Genomic DNA, 27929 nt, shown 5'->3' with positions numbered 1-27929 from the left:
TTGTTTTTTAAAAATTATTAATTTGCAACATTTTCAAAAAGCTCAATACAAGCTAAACTATTGACCTTTCCATTTCATAGATTACATGGAGTACCAATGATAAGACCCAACAACAAAAAAACCATATCAAATAAGAATCACTTGGAGAAATCAAAATGCCTCCCTTCTTCTATTTCCAACAAGCAAGACTAGTTTCCAATGCCCCAATGTGCACTGCAGGTGTGGATGCGGTGCTTGATGTGGCTGTTCGACTTCAGGTATGCTGGGATGTTCTTCAGTTCCTATGAGACACATTCACAAGCACAACACAACCTTCCAAGTACACCGGTGGAGGTTTTGTCATACTCTTACTTGCGTACTCTTACTCGTATACAGGTGTTCCCAATTATACACCTGCAGATCGATTTACGGTTTCTGCCCAAAGATCAAAATGCACCACTAAAGCATAGAACTTTTGACAATGTGGGATCGTGGCCGAAATTGACCGTCAATTTTGTTGAAAAGTTTGCCTGCTAGAACACTGACAGAAGTACAAATTATGTTTCATGTTTAACTGCAATAAACATTATATTCTCACACTGCGGAAATAGCTCATCTTTTTCCAGAAGTGGATGCCAAAGCAAGGTGCACATTAAACAAAATAGCCAGAGCAATGCAAAGTGACAACAGGTTTTGGAAGATGTGATCCAGACTAGATCCTGAGGGATTTATTTGGAGAATCCAATCTGGTTCTTGGATGGAAACCAAGCATTAACACTTCGTAACTTGTATGCAGCACAAGGCCACGAAATAGCATTGTTGGCCGAGGGCACAGCTGTACCACTAATCCAATGCCCTCTGCAGGTTAGGGCAGGAATTTGGAAAGGTCAATCGCCATGGTGCCAGCGATACCTCGCTTGCTCTTCACGAAGGACAACATGGGCTCTAACGTCTGCCAATGAATGCTGGCAGACGGGACATCCATTTAACGTCTATCCCAGGGATGCCACATACATTATTGAATCACCCTGCTTGTGAAACACCAGGATTACAGTTTAGAGCTGGGTCAGGATTCACACCCAGGTGAGACAGCTTAGAACTGAGTAGGCGTACCTCTAGGCTATCCTGTCAGCCCAGCACCATCATATGGTCTCACCTCAAAGTGCTGATGGTATTGTTTAAGTGTCGGAACGTTGTCAAGACAGGACGGTGAAAACATCAGCTGTTGGTCCAGATATTCGTACATGATGAAGTCAACAAAAGTCAGCTGGAAGAAACATTTGTGGCAATATTAAGTGACATTAGCGTTGCCAGATGGAGATGTCTGAAGGCAGCACTGTTGCTTGCACAACGTGACCTGCGTAATATGGAAACACAACTGCTTATATGCAGTATATCTGCCCTGGGTTTTATTTAACAATGATGATGCTAAAAAAAATGATAATAATTTAATTCTACCTATGCTCCTGTAATGACAGAAATGAAGGAATAATCTTAACATGTAACTGCCTGTGGTGTAACTTCACCGTCTTTGTCTTCTACCGTCTCCTCTCTGGTCTCATGCCCCCCCCCCCTCCCACTCTGTCTGCGATTAAATCCCACCCATATTTCCGCAGGGCATTCAAGTTCCGCCAGCAACCCCCTTCTGGTAAAACTACCAAATTCACGAATCGCTGATCACCTTCACCCTTTTTCCCGCCTTTGGAACAAACTCCTAAACTCTCTTCCCTCCAGGTCTTCAAATCAGTTGTTCACCACCCTCTCTTATCTTCCCCCATCCAAAATCATGATCTTTTCTATCCCCGTTAATCCACCCCAAACTCACCTCCTTCAAATTCCCTGCTTTCCTTCCTGAAAGTCCCTGTAATGTCCATCTTGTATACCCCGTGATCCCCGCACCATCCCTCTCCCTTTCACAGATCTCCTAATGTCTCTGTTCCCAACTGTTTTGTCCTTCTCTCTCGTCTCCTGCCCCTCTTGTTGTGCGTTTGCTCTCATACGAGCCTCGACAATGTATACAAAAACAAACAAACAAACCAAAAAAAAACATTCAACACAGAAAACGTCATTTTTTAAAAACACCAATCTGAGGATCATGGTGAAGCTAACTTGAACACAAATCACATGCAGGACAAACATGAGTAGAGTACTTTTTACACCTATCACATGGTTATTAGATGGCAACAGACAAATGTACTTGGGGATTTGAACTGGCCTTCCTAGCATCACGAGGCAAGAGTTCAGATGGGAAGGCTAAACAGTAAACAGGCCACCAGGAAAGGTTTGTTCAAAACTTTAGGAAAGCGTTCCATAGACAGTGGAACAAGCAGCTCACCTTATCACCTGCAAACCATTTCCCTTTACCCAGGAAGGCTGCCAGTTGTTTCATTTCACCAGGTAAGGCATCCAAATAGCCCTGCCGGAGTTTCTCCTGTACACAGGACAGCAGTAATCAGTATGGGTGACTGTTTTGCCAATGATGCTTTCAAAATTTCCACAAGTAGATTTAGGTGCGGTTTTAATGTGGGCTTGTACTCCCTGTGTTGGAATACAATGATCCAATGTTCAGGACCTGCACTCCCTGTGCTCGAACACACTGATGATCCAACATGCTCGGCCTACACTTATACTTATATGTGCTTATAATGAAAATTATTAATTAATCTTCTCCATGTTCTCATCATAAAACTGTTGAAAATTTGATGACAAAAGCTGAAATGGTTAAAAAAAAAAGTTACAGCCCAGAGAGAGACAGGCACACACAGAAGTGAATGCAAAATCCCGTCTAACGCTGTGCGGGGGACGAGCTAAAAATTGAGAAAGGCAGCAAAATCAGTTAGAATGATTGCTGTTGCTTTTGTTTTAACGCAATAACAATCAGTGTTGGAATGACTGGAGAAAGTTATGGGACACTTACAAAGTCAGGGGAGAAGCAAATTGTGCAAAATTTTATGCGCAGATCATAAGCATGATCTTCCAGGTAGTCCACCCTCTGCCAGCCAACCTCATCGTCTGGGCCTAACAAACATTGTCCAAAGGTTAGTAAATCACCCAATGGCACACATGGCCCATCACTCTAACAACCCCTCTTAGTCCCATGATATAATACTTGTTTAAATTATTCTCACATTTCTGACCCATCCCTCTCACCCTCCCCTCCCCCCCCCATCTCCCCCTCTCCTCACACAGGCCATGCTTCCGACCAAGATAACGCATAATCGCTCCGCTCTGTGCAATCTTCAACGAGCCGTCAATGAGGTAAGGAAGCTGCAGGGGGGGGAAATAAATAAATAAATAAATAAATAAAAGCAGTGGAAACTTAAGACAAAAAGGTTTCATTTATTCTACACTAAACACTGAAAAAGTATCTTCCTGAAAGTAACAACCCAAACCGATTTTTAAAACTATGGAAGATCTTAGTAAAAAGTTCTTTAAAGAGCCTTCACCTCCAACGAAGGATAAACTTTAATAAGTAAATACATTAACTGGCAATAAGAACATTTCACTTAACTACACCACAATGACAAAAAGCATTTTGATCATTAAATTGAATTCTACTTTTCACTGTTCACTAGAGTTCAAATTGATCAAAATGAGGTTGTGTCGTGTGTATCAAAATGGGGATAATTTGTTTATAGTGTGGGATCTGCATGCCCAAACAACAATCACAATCTGCGAAGCCTGGTCGCGAGGGACATCCAAGACAACCAGACCACTGGCTACAACAGTTTTAAGCAGAAATTTGTAATTTATCCAGGGCGCTGGAGATAACTCGCCAACTCTTTGCATAAACACACCGTGGGATCTTCAACCTCTACCAGCGACCAGTCTTCTGGCTCACCGTCCTTCTGATGGATGGTGCACACATTGAGAAACACCACGGTGACAGTTTATAGCTGGGCTGACATTCAAACCCAGGATAGACATATCAGAGGTGAGTGTTGCATTTACAGTTAAATACACATTTCAGAAACCGATACAGTTCAGGCATAGATTGTGAAATGTGAAATGGCAGAAGGAGTAGTAATGCCACACGTATGCTTTTCAAAACTTTAGACAGACTTCTTATTCTCCTCAAATTGCACTCGTTTCATCAAAATAGTTGATGCAATTAAATTTCATGGTACACCAAACAAACCAGAACAACTTAAAGCTGGGATTGATTTTGGCTGCTCAGACTTGCAGGCCTTCCACAGACCATTTTTCAGCGAGTATGAAAGTAATAAAAAGGAAACCTGTACACATTTGGCAAATCTTTCCTGTGCCCTATCTACACCACAGTGCTTCCAAGAACTGTAATTAGGGATAATTAGGTAACCACCCTCAAGCAGATTATCAACATGGCACTGGCACACGATGGCCTGCTCTTTAGGGTCTACAATACGTGTAAACAGCACAGTTAGCTGTATACCTATCTTAAGGATGGCATGCTCCAATCGGCAATGTACTCTGCTGGGACTGTACTCGAACATTTGTTTGTTAAATTCAACTGTGTTGGAAGTCAAATCAAACTGACAGGTCAGTGGTGAAGTCAACCAGCTTGGCTATCTTTCCATTTCCTCTGTCCAAGCGTATTTAGCACGTGGCTGCTCGTTGCATCATCTCTGAGGTACGAGGATGTGCCACTCATGCAGTGGCCCTGTGGATGAAAGCAGGAATTTGGGGGTTCTTGGACCACATGCTGGAGATAACTCGCATATTTCACTGCAAAGACAGTGGGATCTTTTAGTATCCACAAGCTAGTGTTGGAAGACGGGTCTCCTTGTTTCACATCTGGCTGACGGATGGCGCACTCATTGATGAATCGTCTGCAAATACACCAGGGCAACAGTTTACAGTTGGGTTTATTAAATTTTATATCCATAGTCGAGGCTCGTGGAAGAGCCATCACAGTGAAAGGAGACATAACAGACCAAAACAGGACACAAAACACATGCGGGGGTGGATAAATGGATACAGAAGGAAACTCCAAGTCGGAAAAACTGGAAAATGGAAGTAGGAGGGATTTGGGTGGGATTAATGAGGGTAGAGAAGATCATGTTTTTGGATTGGAGACGATCTGATATGGTGGTAAACAGCTGCCTTGAAGACCTGCAGGGAAAATGAGATTGAAGATGTGGAAGTTGATTCCACAGGTGTTGTAAAAATTTTTTTTAAAAGAACGAATGAGTGGAGGTGAGCAGTGATCCTGGATTTCGCTAGTTTCATCAGAAGAGGGTTGATGATGGACCGTGTGAGCCCTGCAGGGGAGGGGGGGGGAGGGTAAGCACAGACAGAGCAGAGGGTGCAAGACCGCAAAGGAGGCAGTAGAGTAGAAGATAGAGACCACTGACCTGTCTGTGATAGAGCCATAAGACTCAGCTTCAGCGCTGGTTGGGAATCAAACCCGATGAAACAGCTAAAAGCTAAGTCCGCCAACTCTGTTACATCATGCCAGCCTTACGCCATCCCACCTTTCCTTTGACACAATACCCGCTACACCATCCCACCTTTCCTTTGACACAATACCCGCTACACCATCCCACCTTTCCTTTGACACAATGCCCGCTACCTCCAGGAGCAAAATATTGTGACGGTTCTGGGAACCGAGACTCCAAGGTAATGGTACACAACATATAGCGGCTCCAGAAGTAATTATTTCATTCTTACTTGTTCCAGATAGGGTCCTCTTGGGTCCAATGGGTTACAAAGAGAATATATATTGAGGGATTAGTTAGATTTTTATCCATTTTCTCCTATAGACATGAACCTATCTTCACATGACAGAGCACACAATGCTCACAGCCTAATTTGCATATGCATGCCAAAACCTTGTTTGAACATGTGCACCACAACCAAACTGCCATAATCTCCCACATGGCAGCGATAACCACCCTGCCTGATTCAGATACAAACTGGACTTAATTTCATTCAACACCATCATTCAAGCTCACCTTTCCATTCTTCCTCCATAATCCACATCGCTATCACCCAACGACGACACTTCAACTATACATCAACCTCATTCATTTTACCACGACTCACCACTTTCATGCACCTCGGGGACCATCATCTCGCTTTGTCCACAGATACCTGTGGTTCATGCCCGGACCCAAGCCCAGCACCGTTACAAACTGAGCCTTTTACACCAGGCACAAATGTGCGCTTCACATTGCTCCCTCAGTGAGGATCGCCCTGCTAGCCAGCAAGCATGGCATGGTCAGAGGAAAACTGAAGGCGATTCCAGCCAAGCAACCTCGTGGGGAGGGTGACATCACCAAGGAGCATGTCTGAACCAATGATCACTTGGAGGAAAGAGGGAAGCACGTGGCCCATGCTCCCAGGAACCCCAAGAGGTTGGGAGGGGGGGGGATTCACCCTTGATTCTTCCAAGCTCCACCCCCCCCCCTTAGGGACCCTGAAGTATCGACACCGGTCGCTGGAGTGAGTGCTTGTGTCTGGAGAGAGCTTTTGCAACGAGAGCTGGTGGTGGTTGCTGCGGGGTTCATGATGCATGCTGCCAAAAGGAACGGAATGCTGAGGAAGCGGACCAAGCACCAAGCAGTCCAGGCACAGTATTAAGCGAGAGGTGAAATCAGCAACCATAGGTAGTTCTGAGTCTGTCTGTCTGTCATGCGTCGACATTAGACATCAGCAAGGGCAAAGCCCGAACAACTGCTCTTTTTAGAGCGACCATTAAAACACCCTGTCTTTCCTACTCTGTGTATCCGGCACCACATCTTACTCACACCTTTTTATCAGGCATCCCCCCCCCATGCACTTCATCACCCCACCCTGACCTTCCCTGCACTTTGGACGAGTACGTGCCGGGTAAGCCGGAGGCCGCCAACGTCTCAGCTCTCCTTATCTCTCTTACTTATCGACCCTTCTACAGAGTGATTCTGCTGGCACCTGTCATGTCAACTCAAGTAAGACTGCAAGATAGATAGCTCAGGTTAGATCTGCTCCTTGTATGTGCTGCATGAATGTGCATCAGTGTATATCTTTTGCCACACTACACGAATACTGTATGTCCCTGCTGTACAAATATCTCATGAATAAACCATTCGTCTTCCCTGTGCCACATGCTTCCTTCTAAATAAACCCATGTCAATTTCTCAGTTCAACCTGCTCGGAGCATCCTTTCCTCCAATGGTCCAGCACAGTCCGCAGTATTGTTAGATAGGAAGTTTCACCCCATATAATTCTCTCTCGTTAGCCAGCATGCACTCGCTATTACTCAGCAGCAGTCCAAGTGTGTGCTGAGGGTACGAACCTCAGTTAATCTAGTCAGCTCCTCAGTTTATCAGTGTTAGGTGGGTAACCCTGTTAGAGTTGATGAAGTTAATTGACGTTCATGGCTGCTTAGCAACCCGCCAGACCGTGGAATTATCCTTGGCACATCAGCCTACAGGGCCGGGTGTTTGGGAGGAACCAGAGTGCTTTCCCTCGTGGTAATCCCCGAACTCAAGTTCCGTAACAATATGGTGTTCGTAAATCACCTGCACTATGTTGTCACATATAGTGCATGTGTTGTCATTTACCCACCTTCAATGCCCCCTCCCTCCAGCAGGGGTTTCTGGTTAAGCTACTTGTATGGTGCCACGTGTACAGGTGAAAATTTCAAATATTCACCCACTCTCACAGGGTAGAGGGTAAGAGGTATTTTGTACCCATGACCTGACCCTGGGTACCCCAAGCATAGATTTTAAAATAAATAAATAAAAATGTGGTTTTTATTGAGCCTTAGAGAATCAAATGGCTTGGCCTAAGGCATACAAAGAATTGCCAAATTTTCATACGATGTGGCCATTCGAGTTGTATTGTTGCGGGGCTGGACGTCGGCCGCGAGCACGACCGCTCGATGGAGCTGCAGAGTCGGCTCGACCGATCGCCCGGAATTCAGATCGTACTTCTTCAGAAAAGTCTGAAGAGTACGGGTCCCTTTCGGACCGTGAAGTGTCAATATTTCAGCCACGTGGTACAGGGTTATTTGCCAAATCTTCAAAATACCTCGAGGCCACGTGGCGATCTACCGAGTCCTCACACCCTCGACGGCTCCCGTACGGAATGAGTCGCCTAGCGCACTCGACCAGTGTGCGATCCGAGTGGTTTAATCGCCGAGATCCGCCGGTCCAAGCATCCCCTTACAGCCGTAACCGCTTTTACTACTTCTCCAACAAGTAGCACGCTCAGCCAACGAAGGAATGGACACGAACGAGCCGAAACATTGAACAAATGGGATTTATTTATACAATAATGGGGGGGGGGGGGGGACTATGGAAGCACGCAAGAGGCAGAACTAAACCGAATATTAATAAGCACGTATGCAAAGTATATACAGCAATAGCACTTATACGATTTACTACTTGGCAGACGGGCCCACGGACACACACACACCCAAGATGACCAGACCAAATGGTCTTTATTGAGGCCTATCTCAGACCTGTCTGCCTCATGCGGTCTTCATGCTGACTCGGTCCACGGAGAGGCGAGCCGAACCCGGACACCGGCGGGCGACCCTTGCGGTTCCTGCGGGGACTGGCGTCGCTCGAGGTCTCGGTCATGGTGAGGAAGTCAAGGACGACGTCGACCAAGACTGGCCAGACAGGCTCCCTGAGACGAGCGCTCCACCAAGATGAACGCTCCAACGAGATGAGCGCTCCAGCAAGACGAACGCTCCAGCAAGATGAGCGCTCCAGCAAGATGAGATGTCCAGGTCAGGAGATGCTCTTCCTCTGACCAGCTTCTGCCTCCCCTTTTATGCGCCCCGCCGGCTCGACCCCTCCCCCACTCGGCCCGCGGAGAATCCCGGAGCAGAGGGTTGTCCTTGTTCTCTGCAGAACTGTTGTAACGGTTGTTTTTGTTGTCATTGCCGATTTGTTTTCCAATAAAAATCCAAACTATAAAAATAAATCACAGCGCATGAACATTTAATAACCCATTAGACAAGGGAAAGGGAGCTATCTAGAAAACACATACTTACTGAAATGACTAATCTATAGGACCTGAATGTTGTGTGCGATAAGTTTCCAAATTCGTAACAGTATTTGCACCGCAGTCTGCCACACCAACTTTGGAGGCAGGTCGAATGCACAATGCAGTCATTTTTGACACATTACCAAATTAAATGGGATGCATGTTTTAAAATTGTATCGAAACTCAATCCAGAAAAAAAACTTCTTGGTGGATGCCGGCAACCAGTACTCATTTAAGACAAGACTGCCATCAAACAAAAACGGCTTACATTCGGGAAGGCCAATCCCAGAGTAAACTTCTCATTTAGCCAGCAGCTTCGGTCATAGTCAGGGCCTGAAACACAAGCACAATGGCAGATGTCAAACAATCTTAGGATACAGCAATTTACGAGGACATTCATAATTAGTTACAAATTGTTTACTTGTGTCTGTTAGGCGGTGTGCATGTCTGCAAATCAATACGCAACAAATTGTTTGTTATACAGTAACCCCAATAAGGATTCGAACAGTGATGTAAAATTTGTCATTATCGCTGTATGCTCAAGAAATTTGACAGAGAGACAGAAACAGGTCACTCACGTACGGCCACACACGTACCGCCACGCACGTACCCCACGCACGTACCCCACGCACGTACGGGCCTGCACTAGTGTATACTAAAAAAGGAAGCTTGGTCAGGAGGACATGGTGTTTCCTGGCAAATGAAATAGTTGTCTCACCGTCTCCACGGACGTAAAACTTGTCTTCATATTTTTCACCAACGTGTTCCAAGAGAAGACGAATTGGCTGGCAAAGCTGTTGAAAAATACAGATAACATTAGAAGGTTTAACATACAAAATGCTTGAAAAAAGAAAATTGCAACATGTCTAGGTCCCAACGGACCTCTGAACTACTCGTCAAAGTGAAATACATAAAGTCACCCATCAAAACTGGTTACAGGCCTGTGGTGAGGGAGAACAGTGAGGAAGTACAAACCCTAACCCTAACTTGATCAGCCCACAAAGCACCAGAAATCTTGCCCTAAAATGCAACCAAGCGATCTGATTAGCGTAAACATTTTAATCAGTTCCCCTCGTAATCAACTCCTTTCAAAAATAAATAGATCCATCTCCCTGAACCACTTCTCAGAGCTGAGTGTATCCAACCCTGGAATAAATCTGGTACCTCTTCACTGAACGCTCTCTATGGCAGATGTCCTTCTTCAGATGTGGTGACCAAAACTTCATCCTCAGATGTGGTGACAATATTCGAGGTAAGACTCAACTAAATTCCTCTAGTAATATTTCTCAGTTCAACCTTCTTGATGTACAAACTTAATACAACTTCTTGATGTACAAACAATTCTTCTCCAAAATAATCTAAAAATCCTATCATCTACCGGGACTCTGATATCAGCCTGGCACTGGACTGAAAACTTAAACTCCATATTCACAACCCCTGAGATTATGTATCCAAGGTTATAAAACTGCCCCTTGAATTTTGTACTCCACATTTCTACGATTTCTGCCCAACACTACATATCCTAAGATTGAACTGCATATACTATTTTGCCCATTTGAGGGCATATAGATTTTCATGTTTATAGGCAACAAAGACCCGTACAAATTGCTGAGTACAGCAAGGTCCAGAAGAGAATTGAACTTTCCAACCATTTTATATCCAGATATAGTGAATTATCTTATATTTATTATTTACCAAACAGTTTTATGCCTTGGAAGATGTGAAGGCATGGAAAAGTTTGGATGCCTACAACCAGTTGACATCTGACTGGATCATTGATGTGGCTGTTGTTGTGGGGAATGGCCATCACGTTGTACGAGGAAAGGCAGACCTATAACACATCAATGACAGACTCGTGTTGGCAGAGCAGATATGTATGATATTATACTTGTTCACATAATGCTCATCTGCTCCGCCATCTTCCATACTCTCGGATGTTTATCCGACTCCAAAGCTTTGCCTTCTTTCGCTAGCTCGAAGAAAAACATCAACTGCATAATCTGTGGAACCTCTCTCGATCTCACACTATGTGGCCTCTCTATGCCTCTTTTACAGTTACTATAATGGAAGATGCTCAAAGGGCTTTTCACTACTTGTCCCTTCTTTACATACTTTCACATGCTCTACATGTTTGGCAGCCTCTGCACACTCCCACACTCAGGTTAATGTAGTGTGATATTCCTCCAGTTTTGAATGTTTATTTTCACGTACTGCCAAACTCTGGAATTCCCTTCCTGAATCCTGTTTCCCAGCAACATACAACCTTTCAGAGAGAGAGAGAGACAGAGAGATATGTGAATAGGTATTTCCTTTCCCAGAAATTCCCGCTTTTTTTGTAGACCCCAGCTTTGAGTGGCCTTAATGGCCTTGTGATGGGCGAACTCACTAAAACATTATAGCGAACGCAGTGAGCTTCATACTTAACGCGTGCACGTGAGAGAATAGGAAACAACAACACAATACCCCTGGCTATTTGGAATCCGTGTCGTTGGATATGACCTTTTGCTTCCGGTTGTTTTTAAACGCTGTGCGGTGTATAAACACGATTGGGTTTTATTTCTATCTTGTGAATATTACTTAATGCGTGCACATGAGAAAATAGGAAACAACAGAAACAACACAATACCCTAGCAATTGTGAATCTGTGTCATTGGCTATGACCCTTTTGTTTCCGTTTTTGTTTTGTTTCTGTTTTTTTTTTGTTTCCGGTTTTTGTCATGGGGAATGATGCATGCTGGGAGATCATGACCGGAAGTGTTTATTTATTTATTCAATTATTTTTTTTCCAAAGTTAATTTTATACTTCCGAAAGTGATTTTTTCATGACAGGAAGTGTTTCTTTTGTATTTAACATTACCAGGAGTGATTTTGAAACTCTTTCCGGAACTTATAGTGAACGCAGTGAGCGTCATACTTAACGCGTGGCACGTGAGAGAATAGGAAACAACAACAACAACAACACAAACCCCCTGGCTATTTGGAATCCGTGTCGTTGGATATGTTCTTTTGCTTCCAGTTGTTTTTAAACGCTGTGCGGTGTATAAACACAATTGGGTTTTATTTCTATCTTGTGAATATTACTTAATGTGTGCACATGGGAGAATAGGAAACAACAAAAACAACACAATACCCTGGCAATTGTGAATCCGTGTCGTTGCCCTTGACCCTTTTGCTTCCGTTTTTTTTTTTTTGCTTCCGGGTTTTGTCATGGGGAATGATGCATGCCGGGAAATAAAGGCATCGTCAGAGACATGAAATACCCAAATAATATCAGACATGGTGTATATTTCCTCCACTGATTTTAATAAAGATATCTCCCGCATCATAAAAAAATAATTTTTTATCGTGATTTATGTAATTTGATCGCTGATCCCGAATCCAAGCCGAAGTAACCGGAAATTGCGTATGCAGTTGTGAACAAGTTGTAGGTAAAGTCAGAAGCGAATGTAAGAAGAATACTACGTTCACTTCTAGTATCTATTTTTTTAGATGAGATCCTGTTCTCGGCAGTGTAGTTGTCGTTGTGAAGGTAATGTTGAGGAAATTTTTTTTTTTCAGATGAGATCCTGTTCTAGGCGGTGTAGTTGTTGTTGTGAAGGCAATGTTGAGGTAATATTTATTTTTGCAGATGAGATCCTGTTCTAGGTGGTGTAATTGTTGTGAAGGTAATGTTAAAGTAATATTTATTTTTTTCATAGCAAAAAGACTGTTTAATTTGATATATGTAAGAAGAATTCTACGTTTGCTTCTTGCCTTTGCCTATTCCATATTATGTGTGTGTGTGTATATATATATATATATATATATATATATATATATATATATATATATATATATATATATATATATATATATATATATATATATATATATATATATATATATATATATATATATATATATGGGCATGGCTTACAAAGTGGGTATGCTGTGGTATGTTTGTGGGAAATTCCACATAAAACTATTATCAGGTACTTTGACAAACCATCAATGGTCAGAAATTAAAGTGGACATCTTGGGGAACCTGTAGAAACCGGCAATATCATACTCTCCATTTCCCTGTTTTATTAAAGCAACAGAATATGGGTTTTATAACCTTACAAATGTTAGTTTGATTGGTAAAAATTTTAATTTACTGTACGTTTCTTATGTGACAGTTATTTTGAGTGTGGTGACTCAGAATGTGAACTTTGGTGTCTTTTATGTTTTGATGATGTTCTGTCTCCCTACTCAGGTTTTCTGGTATCTACCCTATCTGATGAAATAATGGATTCGTACATAACGCTTCGTGTCCACTGCATCGAGAAAAATAAGGAATCCAGTGTTGATAATGTTTCTACTGATTTTTATTCCAAATCTCCCTTAATTTCTTGGAAATATGACAAGAGTCTAACGGCAGAAAAATATAGATCAAAATTGTGATCAGAAAAATAAATTTCGGACCGCAAGTAATCCCGTCTTGATTTTTGTGTCAGACCCTTTATGTACGAATCATCATCTCTCGTCGGACGCAAATAACGCTAGCATTAGAAAATCTTGCCGTCTTGCAGACTTCCCTGATTGATGGATATAATAGGCACTTGCAAGCGTGTCAGCACATTTCCATTCGCCGTCGAGCGCAGCGTTTGTCTTCGTGTCCGTGTCTTTACGAGAGCCATAACGTGCAAATCCAGCGTGAGGACGCCGAGCCAAACGAGGTGACTCGCATTTGTCTGATAATTCTTCATTTTAATCAATGCTAGAATTTTTTTGGTGCTTCCTGAGGATCCGAGAAGTAAGAATTATGTTTTTCTTTTCATGTTTAAAGTGATTATTTTCAAAAGTTCGAAAGAAATAGATTCGATTTTAACGTTATTTTCCCCTTACAAATGTGCCTTTCTTTGCAACTGAACTCGTCTGTGTTTTCTTCGTAATTTATAACATCGGACTCTCTCAAAATGTGGTTTTTTATCCCCCGCCGCATGGCGGAAGGGGGATATTGTTGTCACCCAGGTCGTCCGGCTGTCCATCCGTCCGTCAATATTTATAGCTGTGAGTGCGATAACTCATAAACTGTTCGCCATATTGATTATAAATTTGGGTCACACATGTACCACCTGAAAAGCCTGGTGTTGGCGCAGTGGTTAGGGCAGCGGCTTGGGATCCAAAAGGTCCTGAGTTCAAGCCCCGTTGGGCCACTGAATTAATACACCAGGGGGTTGACTCAGCCTGTCATCCTTCCGAGGTCGGCGAAGTGAATACCAGTGTACTGGGCCGGTGGATACCCCGGTTAAAATAGGTGTACCATATCCCTGTGTCGTAAGAGGCGACCAGGGTTGCGTCAGGAAGGGCATCTGGCGTAAAACATGTGCCAAATCACTATGCGGATCATAAGGATGATCCGCTGTGGCGACCCCTAACGGGAGCAGCCGAAAGAAGAAGAAGAAGAAGAAGAAGATGTACCACCTGAAAAGGAAGAACCCTATTGATTTTGGGCATGGCCAGATCCAAGATGGCCGACTGGGGCGGCCATCCTGAAAAGAAATGTTTTTTCGCCATATCGATTTGAAATTTGAGTCACACATGTACCACCTGAAAAGGAAGAACCCTATTGATTTTGGGCGTGGCCGGATCCAAGATGGCCGACTGGGGTGGCCATCTTGAAAAAAATGTTTTTTGTAATAAATGGAAAACTGCTTATCTGATTTCAATTATTTTTGGTTACTACGTTCCTCACCCCTGGGGAACTTTTTCGAGATGATGACCAAATGGTGTCTTGTTTCCAATTCACCTCCCTCATTATCTGGAATATGTCTGACCTTTTTCATTCAATGGCGGGGTATTCCCCATCTCTGATGGTATATTTTCTTTTTCCTGTCACATATTGAGCCTGTTTAAAAAGGCAGAGTAAAAATTATCTGTTTCTTATCCCAAAATATAATATTTACGTTGTTTTTTTCATCTGATTCAGTACATAACGCTGACGCCAAGCTCGAAATTCGAACGTGTATTTACAGTGTTGTATATATTCAGTGGTAACTTTAAAACCGGACGTGCTGCAGGTCTAAAAATTTAGATTTAGCTTTTTGAATACATGCAGATTAACATAATGGGTTGCATTTCATGTTTCCCTCAATTTTGTTTTTTTTCCCTTTGTGTAACAGTATGTGTTCCCAGTTCGTGAGCCATGCACACATATATATATATATATATATATATATATATATATATATATATATATATATATATATATATATATATATATATATATATATATATATATATATATATATATATTGGTTGGGTCGCCGATATAGGTGACCCTTATTGTCAGTAATTCTGTCTGTTTGTTTGTTCGTTTGTCATCAGCATAATTGGTAGTAAATGTGGGCCGATTTTGACCAAACTCGGGTGGTAGGTACATCTTATGACCTAGTGCTTTGGAAATTGCGATGGTTGCTCGGGACGCTTTGGTTCTCTAGCAACAGCCAAAAAACCTTCAAAATCGGTACCGTTAACGCGAAATCAATTCCGAAAGCCAATATCCCACATAGGCTTATGAAATTTGGCATGCATCATCTGCAGGTGATGCTCTATCAAATATATTCCGGTTTTTGTGATATATGGAATAGTTTACCCGCAGCACCCCCTACAAATGGGGTATGCCCAAAAATTGGCAAAAATTGAAGGCCCCCTAGCAACCAGGTGAGTGCATCGATCCGAATGAAACTTTGCAGGTTAATAGCACGCAATGAGTACTACAACTTTGCCTCAGGACATATTGACCGATATTGCTTAGGTCAGGGGTCAAAGGGCAAAATCGATAATATGCGAGAGCTGGAGGTGCCTTCGCGCCAAATGCTACTCCTCCTAGCGTTATGGTCAGATGGTCATGAAAATTCACACTAATCATCTGGAATGCATCGTGCACAAACGATCAAGCCAGATTTTCAATTTATATCTTTGTTCACCCACAGCACCCCCTCGAACTTTGGGGATTTCCGATATCAAACCGCATTTTCGGTACTTTTCATTCAAATTGATACCGAGTAGTTATCGGTAGATGGAACTCTGAGATTTGGTATGCATAATCTTAAGGTGATTCTCTATCCGCTATATGACATCCATTTTTTTTCTATATCTCATAGTTTCTAAATGGTAACCCTCTCAACTTGGGTGTCTGAGGGCCATTGAGCATTCCCGCTGAAAATTCAAAGTACACTAGCTCCAAGACGGTTGAACCGAATCGAATGAATCTTTACATGCTTCTAGACCGTAATGAGTACTACAACTTTGCTCATTTGCATAATGACCTATCTCAAATAGGTCAGGGGTCAAAGGTCAATAAGTGCATTTTTCAGGCGAAATTACCGTTCAAGGCACTCTTGCTCTTACACGGATTAACCGATACGAATGAAAGTTCATAGGTACATAGTACTCAATGATTACTACAACTTTGCTTCAGGACATATTGAGCTATCTCGGCTATGTCAGGGGTCAAAGGTCAATGAGTGCATTGTTCGGGCAAAACAACCATTCAAAACCCCCTTGCTCATACACGGGTTAACCGATTAGATTGCAATTTCGTAAGTACTTAGTACTAGATTAACTCAGATCAGTGGTCAAAGGACATTGGATACTCGGCGACCCATGGCTGCCTACCGGCTTGTATATATTATATGGAAGAGCTGGAAGTTAGGATGAATGGTGAAGGATGTGACAGTTGCTGCAAATGAGACGCCAGCTGTGAGCAATCCAACTGGGGGCTGAGAATTCAAGCCTACATGGTTTATAGGTGTAATGGGAAAGAAAAATGGAGTTGGTGTGGCAATCTGGGTGAAAGACAATATTATATGGAGAGAATGGCATGGTATTAATGAGAGAATTTATTGGGAAGATCGTGTGGATAGAGATTCATGATTGCAAGAATAGCAAGATACTTGTAGAATGGCTCAAGCCAATAATGTTGTTAACCAGCGTATTCATCACACTTGCCAGTAAATAGGGACTTTCACTCACAGAATTTAATCGCTGATCACAGTTTCGTGATTTAGGATATGAGGGGAGTCGCTGTTAGAACCAGGGCACACTTACATGAACTTCATTCACCCGATGATTGCGCCAATTGGAAGGCAGGATAGATACTAGACCAAAACCTGCAAGCTCTCAAGCAACATCCGAACTGTGACCACAAATCAATATAGAGATGACTCCATATGGGCTACTTTCATTAATGTAGTGGGGTCAGCTCACATACGATATGTCCTGGAAAACAAAACTTTGGACCTCCAAACCACTTTTGACCCACTCTTGCAATAACATCTGCTACTTTGCCGAGTTAACTATCAAAAGCTATTGTGAAAGTGTAGATAAACAGACTGTCAGCTAAAGCATTGATAGATGATGGAAGATCTGAAAGCTTTGTGACTAAATGAAAAATGCTTTCCATGAACTGGTAAAAGCTCACAAATGGAAGCTGTTCCCTGCAGACACTGGAGTTTCCATAGCCTCTACTTCACTGTATTAAAATGTTCAAAGATATTGCATTGTTAAGCTTGTTTTATCGGAATGCACCAACAGTGATATTGGGGGTGTCAGTTCTCCAAGATTTGTGTGCCGACGTCATCCTGTGTCTCGACTTTCTGAAGCAGCATACAAGTTTAAAGATTACCTTCGATGGAACCATGCCATCTCAAACAATTTGTCATCTTGCCACTACAACATTCTCTCCACCTTCATAGTTTGCCAAATTAACCACCGATTGTAAGCCAAGAGCTGTGAAATCCAGTTGACATACTAACGCAGATACCAAGTTTATTGAATATGAAACGGAGGGTTATTGATGGTGGAATCGTCAAACCGAGCGAATCTCCATGGCATACACCAGTGTGACAACCAATGGTGACAACCAATGAAAACCATAAAATTTTTGATGGTTCGTGATTATTCACGAACAATCAACTGTTTCACTATACTTGATGGCTTATTCATGATACTATATGCCTGGTGTTGGCTCAGTGGTTAGGGTGGCGGCTTGGGATCCTAGGGTCGTGAGTTTAAGCCTCGTTTCCCACTGAATTAATTCACCAGGTGGGGTTGACTCAGCCTGCCATCCTTCCGAGGTCAGCAAAATAAGTACCAGCTTGCTGGGATGACTGAGTCATTCGAGTATCCTGCGTCGGAGTGATGACCCGTCCAGGATTGTACCCAATAGCCAAGGAGACTGCTTCGGCAGCACCGACACTCTGTACAGAGTATGGTCCCAATGGATGGATGATGGCTATCCGTAGCCGTGAATGGATGAAATGATAGGAAATGTAGCTCAATATCAGATATTTCGTTTGCTTGATTTGCGCAGCGCTTATAATTAAATCCCCATCAAAGCACCAGACAGATCATATATATATATATATATATATATATATATATATATATATATATATATATATATATATATATATATATATATATATATACACAAGAGTTTGAATAGGAAAACTTAAAGGATACGTTTGCTTATGTGGACAATGTGAAAGTGTGCATGGATAACAAAGCAGAGCACCATGAAAACCTGAATACATTTTTAAATGCCCAAAAGAAATAATCAGACATTCAACAATGACAAAGTGTATTCTCTGTTAAATATCTGTTCACCTCTAACTACATGATTGCAAACAGAACAATCAAATCCGAAACAAAGCGCATCGACTACTTCAGGATCTCCCACCCGCTCACGATATGCCTTTGTTACGTTGAGTAATGAGAATGTTCATGCATTATTCACGATTGATTGCTTGGTTTTTCAGCAAAATCCATCCCCTAGTCGTGTCAAAGCTTGACACCATCTTTAGCTGCTGTTTGTAGCTTTTGAAAGTCTCAAGAAAGACATAGCCAACTCTGTTGTAATGGCTGAAGACACAGTTCCTTTCATAATTTAAACCGATGTTTCCAATCATGCCATTGCCGCAATGCTCTTGATCAGTCGAGAAGGCCTGTTGCATTCCTCAATAACTCTTTCTGGAAGTGAACAGAGGCATTCGGCAGTAGAGTAGGAAGCATATGCGATTGTGAAAGCACTGCACAAACTAAGGCATTATCTGCTGGGAAATCACTTTCAGCAGGTTACTGACCAAAGGTCCAATCTTCATCAATGTTCGATAACAAGCAAGCTGGAAAAAAAAATAAAACCAAGAATGAGATTATGAAGTGGCACATACAGGATCAATGAGAAGGTGGTGGGGGGGGGAGAGGATGGGGTGGTCTGTCGAGGGGCCCCGAGCCCCCCTTTTCTCAAATTCCACTTAATTCTGTTTTTAGCAGTAAAGTGAAAACCATAGTCTTCACTTCCTCATCGTTGCACGACACGACATGTGTTAAATACACGACTGAGATCAACAATGTGTGAAAATCAAATGAGGAGTTTGGGAACACTGGCAGTGGAGGCACTTCGAGCGAGGAAATTGGGTTTTGATGCCGGTGAACACGTTTGGTGTGTGACAAGGAAGAATTGATTAAATGTTTCGGTGAAGATCCGAATAAGAGAATTTTTTTTAATTTTTGAAGTGATTCTTCACCATTGAGAGATGGGCCCAAAAAATGATCTATAGCATGATATTTCACAAATTTATTGGGCCTGATATGTTCCACTGGATCAGGCATTGCATGGCAGAGGTACACGCTCCACTGAGTGCCCTTCTCGTTGATACTTTGTTTACACTTATACTGTGAGCTAACACAGCAGTTGCTGTGATTTTGTTTTTTTATGAGCTCACTGCTGTCTTAATTTAAGATCTTCTTTTTAGATAGGTCGTTAAAGGTCAGGTCAGGTATGGGAGCATGTGCCAGAACAGCACGTCGCTGCGTCCACTTTCCGCCGGTACTCCAGGGGCCTCCGTCTGGCCATCCCCCAGGCAGATGCCAGGCCCATCCCCATCTCCTTGAGATGATGGTCAACCTGTTGCAACCATGAGGCACGTGGTCGACCCACTGGCCTCCTCCACTCATGAGACTCCCTCGCTGAGAGAATCTGGTGAGCAGGATCAGAGTCAGGAAAACGAGCCACATGTCCATACAGCCGCAACTGACGCTCACGGACTATGCAGGTAACAAATCTCATCCGAGTCTCTCTCAGAAACCGCTCGTTGGACACAAAATCCGACCAGCGATAGCCAAGGATTCTCCGAAGAGACCTGGTACCAAAGGAATTGAGTCTCCATCTCAGATCCTTGGTCAGAGTCCAAGTCTCGCACCCATAGAGCAAGACTGGAAGTACCAAGGACCTGAAGACTCGGACTTTCGTCCTCCCGCACAGGTACCGGCAGCGCCACACCCCATGATCCAGTGAATCCATGACTCCCCAGGCCCGACCCAGACGTCTATTGACCTCTGACTCGCAGCCAGCAGAGACATGAATATCACTGCCAAGGTAAGTGAATCTCTCCACGACCTCAACATCCTCACCACAAACAGACACAGAGAGGACAGCAGCATCCAAGATGTCACCGAAAGCCTGGATCTTAGTTTTGACCCAAGAAACCCGTAATCCCAGCGGCTCCGACTCCTCATTCAGCACCTCGTGGGCCCCCAAAAGGAAATCTAAAGTCTCCGCAAAGATGACTGCATCATCTGCAAAGTCAAGGTCCGAGATCTTGACATTCCCAAATGACGCACCGCAACTTGATCTCTCCGACATCCTCCCTAGAATCCAGTCCATACTAGTGCTGAAAAGTGTGGGGGCAAGTACACATCCCTGACGAACTCCAGTAACAACTGGAAATAAGTCAGAGATGGTACCACCGCACTTCACAGCACTCTCCGTACCAGAGTAGAGTTCAGACATCAGATCGATCAGTTTTGGTGGCACCCCACGAAGACCAAGAATCCTCCAGAGGACATCCCGATTCACTGAATCGAACGCTTTACAGAGATCAACATAGGCTGCAAGCAGCCCCTGCCGAAACTCTCGTCTGCGTTCGGTGAGGACATGAAGTACAAGGATACGGTCAATCGTTGACCTCTTTGGTGTAAAGCCTGACTGCTCTGGACGCTGGTGCTCAAGCAGATGGTGGCGAACCCTATCGAGAATTATCCGAGCAAAGACCTTGCCCGGCACTGAGAGCAGCGTCACCCCTCGGTAGTTGTTGCAGTCTTGGCGATCACCCTTCTCTTTCCAGAGAGGGACAACAAGGCCCCTCTTCCAGTCAGTTGGGATGATGCCTGTGTTCCAGGCAGAGCACAAAACTGCATGCAACGACACGAGTGCAGCATTTCCACCAGCCTTGAGAAGTTCGGCATGGATGCCACAGATCCCTGGAGCTTTGCCCCGTTTCAACTGGTTCACCGCAGCCCGTGTTTCCACAAGCGTAGGTGGACCACAGTTGATTCGAGGGTCAGCAACAGGGATTGTAACACCCTTGACGTCCAACTTGACAGTTGGGGGATCAGCCTGGTACAACCGCTCAAAGTAACCGGCCCAGCGGGCCTTCACTTCAGACTCCTCTGTCAAGAGCCTACCACTCTCTGCTCGAACTGTAGTGCTCCGAGGGATGGGCTTGGATGAACGTAATGCGCGAATTCCCCTGTAAGCGGGACGAGAATCACCTGTCCACAGGTGATGCTCTACCCCCTCACAGATTCCTCGCACATAGGCCTCCTTGTCCACCCTCAGTGCACGTACAGTTTTACGCCTCAGCTCCCTGAACAGCTCAGCTCTGCCATTCAGCCTGGCCCTGCGACTCTGGTCAATGGTATCCAGTGTCCCTTGAGAGACAAAATTCTTCTTTGCCCTGCGGTGAGCTCCAAGGCATCCACCGGCAACATCAAGGACGGTGGTCTTGAAGGTGCTCCACAACTCTTCAGGACCCCCCAAAGCACCCAGACCCCCCAAGTGTCCACTCAGCCTGTTCGCAAACTCCTTGGTCGTTAACAGCTTGGTCGTTAAAAAGTTATTAAAAAGGGGAAATTGATGGGTGGGGGGCGAAGTTGTTTACCGTGCTGCTCGAGAGAGGATGGGGTAGTCTGTTGAGGGGCCCCGAGCCCCCCCTTTCTCAAATCCCACTTAATCCTGTTTTTAACAGTAAAGTGAAAACCCTAGTCTTCACTTCCTCATCGTTGCACGACACGACATGCATTAAATACAGGACTGAGGTTAACAATGTGTAAAAATCAAACGAGGAGTTTGCCATGAAAGGCACTTCGAGCGAGGTAATTGGGTTTTGATGCCAGTGAAGACGTTTGGTGTGTGACAAGGATTAATTCATTAAATGTTTCGGTGAAGATCCAAATACGAGAACTTTTTTTAATTTTATAGTGATTCTTCACCATTGAGAGATGGGGCCAAAAAAACAATATATAGCATGATATTTTTAATTAGGTCGTTAAAAAGTAATTAAAAAGAGGGAAAAGATGGGGGGGGCAAAGTTGTTTACCCGTGCTGCTCTTGACACCCCTGGACGCATCGAGATATGTCACAGATATGACATTTATTGCCCCGGGAAAGAAAAGTCTGCTGAATTGGCTGCAAAACGTGCAAGATCTCCATAACTCATATTTTGCCATCCCATCCTTGCCAACATTGCGAGCCAAAAAAAAATCAAGAGGATGGTGTGGTATAAAATGTAATTATATTCATGTACTCTCAATTATAATTGTTGCTGGTACTTTATAAATTTACTTTTTATGCTGCAAGTCGAATTGGCTGTCAGTTATGTTTCCCTTTAGCCAAGAGTCTTTTGACCTAAATATTGATAAAAGGAATGTCTTCCGATGAAACAAGGTGACCTGGTTGATAACGCTGCAACTTTTGCCATGATTATGTCATTATCTTTCACCTCGTGGACATGTATTGCAGTTGGAGTTCTTTTGCCTCATGCTTTTCAGCCCCCTCCACTCCCACAAAAGCATATAAATGCCAGGAAACGTAATCTTAGCTTCGTGCAAATCATTGTGGATGTTTACCATCTCAGTGTTTTGGACTCCGTGGTACCAAGTTAATAAATGTTCTCTGATAAAATGTACTTTTTCTTGTGGACAGTGAATTGTTTCTTACAAGTTGAGTAACAGGATTTACACAAGGTCGGTTAATAGAACAAATCAGAAAATTCCACAACAATGGAAAGGATCCATGGTGTGAGAGAACGTGAAGCGACTGAGGTTGGGGGGGGGGAGGGGGCATGTTTAATAAGTTACATTTAACCTCCTGAGCAGTTAAATTTTGTAATTGGTTTACGAGTGCCAGCCAGAGTGACCACTATATTCGTTATGTCTGTGTGTCTGTCTGTGCAGAGCATAACTCCGTGGACTTTAATCCTATCTTGATGAAACTTGGTTATGTGTTCGATATCAATCTCTAGTTGTGTTTTCCTGGATGAGGGCAGAGCCACACCCAAAAAATAGCCATTTTTAGGGGGTAGTTGGATTTAAAAAATTTATCTTCTCCCATGGAATTGACTGAATGGAATGGGTTCTTCGGTATTTGAATAGCAAAATGAATAATCTAAAACTTGTCGTTGTCCGATTTTTCATTTTCGTCCCAATGTCAAGGTCACAAGGTCAAAACTTAGAAAATTTCAAATTTTGACATAAAAATCATACGACCGCCCAAACTTTGAGAGCTAGGATGACAATATTTTTTATGCATAATGTTGAGGTCATTCCCCACCTAAACTCTTGAAACCATTTTGCTCTATCCCGAACACCTTGCCCGTGGCGCCCCCTTCAAGTTTGTTTTTACGCTGATTTCAATAAAGTATGGATAATCCGAGGATTGCGAAAGCTATATAGCCTATATGATGTTATATTGTTCCTGAAATGTTCCAGAGGAAGTTTTGCATCAAAGGTCATAATCCTTGACCTTTGATCTTTAAAGGCCACGAAGGTCAAATTTTCAAAGTTGTGGGAATCGAACCAGGTTTTCGACCTTCTTCGACGAACTAACTCCAATAAGCTATAGCACGTATCCTGTCTCCTTATTTTAATGTCCACAACATTGTTTTGTGACCTTTAAAGGTTATGCAAAGGTCAAATTTTGAAAGTTGTTGAACGAAACCGGGTTTTCGACATTTTGCAGCTAATAACCTGTCACCCGCACCACATAATGTTCATTTTTATAACTTGGTCAAAAATTATCACATTGTCTCATCCTTGACTTCTGAAACAATCTACATCGTCAAATACTGCTCGTGAACCATTGAGGTCTTCAGACTTGTTTTAACCTTATATTTGTACATGCCAAGACACTTTTATGCAAAATTTAAGTGAAATAATCATGTTTTCCTCCTGAATTTAAGTGGTGACATGAAAATGTATCAAAAAAATTCAATGCGACGTATTATTTAGTGAAAATGATATTTGCATGCCTGGTGCTGGCTTAATAGTTGGGGTGGCGGATTTGGGATCCTCGGGACCCCGAGTTCAAATCCCGCTCAGCCATTGAATTATCACCAGGTGGGGTTGACTCAGCCTGTCATTCTTCTGAGGACAGCAAAATGAGTATCGGCTAATGCTGGGATGATTCGAGTATCGTGCTTCAGCAGCACCGACGCTCCCCACAGATTATGGTCCCAATGGGTGGATGGTATTTTCATTATCGGCAAGAAAAGTGGTCGAGTTAGCAACCATCCCCATCCCATCCAGCTGTGACAAAGATGGCCACCTTTGTCTGCAGTCGAAAATCCACAATTTTCCATTAAAGGTATTAAACATAACACTTCTTGCCCAATCTACACCAAAATCAAACTGAGATGGTATTTGGGATTCCTCGAGTAAACTGATCAAACAAGCTCAAATGAGCTAAGATCCCCGTCCTCTTAATGATGACATCATAAAACGAATATGAAGTCATTGTGATGTATCAGGTTTGCAATAAATTATCTGTGCTGATGCCGGGCTTGATTCCCACAAACAAAAGTCAAACAGCTTGCCTAGTTTCGGATATAATGGTATAGGCGATTTTCATTAGCGGCGATATTATGACGTCAACTTTTTTCTTGGAAGAATTTCCAAAATCGGAGATGGTTACTGCCTGCGTGTGCGCTTTCTGCATATACATGGCAAGTTTCACGAAGATCCGATGAAAACTCTGGGTTGTGAAACAAAAAAATGTCAAAAATAGGAATGACGTCATAAAAATGTCAAAAAATAAGAATGATGTCATAAAAATTGATATGACGTCATAGTAATGTATCATATGTGCGGTAATTCATCTCTGCTAATGCCTTGTTCGATTCCCGCAAACAGAATTCAAAAATCATGCCAAGTTTCGGAGATAATTTTTTAGGTGATTCCCATTAGCGGAGATATTTTGACGTCATAACTTTTTTTCTGGGAGGAATTTTCAAAATCGGAGATGGTTACTGTCTGCGCAGGGTATTTATACATATATATGCCAAGTTTCAGGAAGTTTCGATGAAAACTGTAGGCTGTGAAACAAAAAAAAGTCCACAAGAACAACAACGTGAGGAAGACAGAGATCCTCCACGAGGATCTAAAAAGCGACATTTCCCTTCAACAGGATAAAACATCGATTTTAAAACGACCTCCACCCTCTCGGTCTTATCTGTAACTTTGTGAACAAGCCGTCGCTTTTATACTTCGATTTTATCAAAATCTGCCTCAAGTCCGCTCGTTGTATTCCCATGAACTCGTCCACGTTTCGTGCGACCAGAAACACTCACCCCGCGCACGTCCCAGTAACCAAGCACGAGCGGCATGTTCGGTCCTTCCTCCTCCTCAACGAAACAAGCAACAAAAGAAAACTCCTTTCGACTCAAGTGAAGTCGTCGTCACTGAAGTGCATCCTGCGCATGCGCGTCCTTCAATTCCGGAGAAGGTCATTTGACCCGTCGTGCCTTCGCTGCATCAACAACGGGTGAATCCAATCAGTCCGTTTATCCACTGCTGCACCCTAGCCAGACTACCACAGTTGAGATACAGATCTCACTTCAGCAGCGTCACCGCACTTCAGCAGCGATGCAACCAGCGGACCAGATTAATACTCGAATCTGTACAATATAAATACATTATACACATACAGCTTTTCTGAACACGTGTTTCATGAGTTATATTTAATTACCTTTGCAAACTTCGTTTGACGAAGGTATTGTATTGACCCCTGTGTGTTTATTTATTGGTAAATATGTGTGCGGACAACATTGCGCAAAAACTGCTGGACAGATTTGCATGAAATTTTCAGAGATGATGTGCAGTTACTCAAGGACGCCAGGCGAAGCTTTTGGGAGCAATCGGATTAAAGGTCAAGGTCACGGTCACGAAAAGGTCAGAATCGTTTTTGAGTCATAACGCGGTCAATTTTTATCCGAACGAGATAAAACCAACACCAAAATGTTTATTACTCAATTCTACATTCTAGGCTATGCCACATGATAGTGTGGCGTAATTACCCTAGGTAGCGGTTTGGGGTCAAAGGTCAAGTGGGTCACCACAAAGCATTTTTCATTGGGCAGTGTCGTGGACAACATTACGCAAAAACCACTTAGCATATTGTCATGAAATTTTGTGGACTTGTTTGACATCATGATAGGACAAATCAATTCGATTTTGGGAGCGATCGGATCAAAGGTCAAGGTCAAGGTCACAAAAAGGTCAAAATCGTTTTTTTGCGATTAAAGTGTCAATTCTGTTCCGATTTACATCAAATTAAGTCCAAAATGTTCAGTATTCAAATGCCGATCCACTGATATAGCGTAGGGTATAGTGTTTGCAACCCTAGTTAGTCTGTGGAAGTCAAAGGTCAAGGGGGTCACCAAAATGGAGTTTTTGATTGGGAAGCGTTGTGGACAACATAACACAAAAACCACTTCGCAGATTGTCATGAAATTTTGTGGATGTGTTTGGCATCACGAGAGGCCAAATCGATTTGATTTTGGAAGCGATCGGATCAAAGGTTAAGGTCAAGGTCACAAAAAGGTAAAAATCGTTTTTTCGCGATTAAATTGTCAATTTTGTTTTGATTTACAGCAAATTAACTCCAAAATGTTCAAAATTAAATTCCCCATCATCTAATTTGACACATGGTATAGTACTTTTGTCACCCAAGGCAGCGGTTGGGGGTCAAAGGTCAAGGGGGTCACACAAATTCACATTTATATCGGAAAGCGTTGTGGACAACTTAACGCAAAAAAAATAAAAAACGCAGAGAGGCTTTAATTGTTTTGGATTTGTTTGGCATCATGAAAGGACAAATCCATTAGATTTTGGGAGTGATCCGATCAAAGGTCAAGGTCACAAAAAGGTCAACATCGTTTTTTCATGATGAAAACGGTTAAGATGTTTCCGATTTACATCAAATTAACTCCAAATTGTTCTGTGTTCAATTCCCCATCTTCTGAAATGACACAAGGTATAGTACTATTGTCACCCTAGGTAGCGGTTGTGGGTCAAAGGTCATGGGGGTCACGAAATGCATATTTGTATTGAGATGTGTTGTGGACAACTTAATACAAAGGTAATAACTAGAATATATCTCTGTCTCTAAACTGTGTGTCTGTTGATGCAACAAGGGCCATAAGGGCCCTACCAAACTTAGTTACTAAGTAAAATACAACAAATTTTCATTAAGGAGACTTGGTATAGTTTGATATGCACATAGCTTCGCTCATGATTTAGTAAAAGGAGTTTTACTTTCTTGTTTAATTAGACGCCAATTAAAATGACGTTTTTGTCCTCGCTCGGATTTGAAAACATGATCTACTTGATCCAGGTCGTGTCTGCGTGGTCAGTGACATTCGACCGAATTCGACCCTACATGCTACAGAGTTCGGCACTCGGGACACCGAATCACCTAAAATTGTCATAATCGTAATAGTTCTAATAACAAAATCCTTTCACAAAATCCGGATCATGGACTTTAAATTTGCGAAATTCCCGAGAAGATTTAGTGGAATTTTATTTCCTCATTTCACTCTCATGCCATATTCAAACTAGTGGCTGTGGTGAAGGTATGCGCTCTACGAGTGCCCGTTGTAGTTTGACCCAGTTTTCCTCATGAAAATCGA

General features: G+C 42.8%; 1 protein-coding gene across 2 annotated transcripts; it reads right to left on the bottom strand.

The window, feature by feature from the left end:
* Positions 1-12: 12 nt before the first annotated feature.
* LOC147014449 (glutathione S-transferase Mu 4-like) lies at positions 13-25859 on the bottom strand. 2 transcript variants are annotated; one of them, XM_085852398.1, is made up of 9 exons: positions 25590-25742; positions 19047-19085; positions 9656-9731; positions 9206-9270; positions 3165-3246; positions 2897-2997; positions 2315-2410; positions 1136-1246; positions 13-281 (listed from the first exon to the last, which is right to left on the bottom strand). In XM_085852398.1, the coding sequence occupies exons 1-9, from the start codon at positions 25623-25625 to the stop codon at positions 189-191; spliced, it is 699 nt and encodes a 232-aa protein (XP_085708524.1). In that variant the 5' UTR covers positions 25626-25742; the 3' UTR covers positions 13-188. The 2 variants fall into 2 exon arrangements, with proteins under 2 accessions (XP_085708524.1, XP_085708525.1); XM_085852399.1 differs by lacking the exon at positions 19047-19085 and having other exon boundaries at positions 25590-25859.
* Between the last annotated feature and the right edge of the window lie 2070 nt (positions 25860-27929).

The sequence above is a fragment of the Eptatretus burgeri genome, chromosome 13 (genome assembly GCF_056783735.1).
Source record: "Eptatretus burgeri isolate ZD-2024b chromosome 13, Ebu_testis_v1, whole genome shotgun sequence".
Classification (NCBI taxonomy): Eukaryota; Metazoa; Chordata; class Myxini; order Myxiniformes; family Myxinidae; genus Eptatretus; species Eptatretus burgeri.
This window is presented reverse-complemented; position numbering and strand designations above follow the sequence as displayed.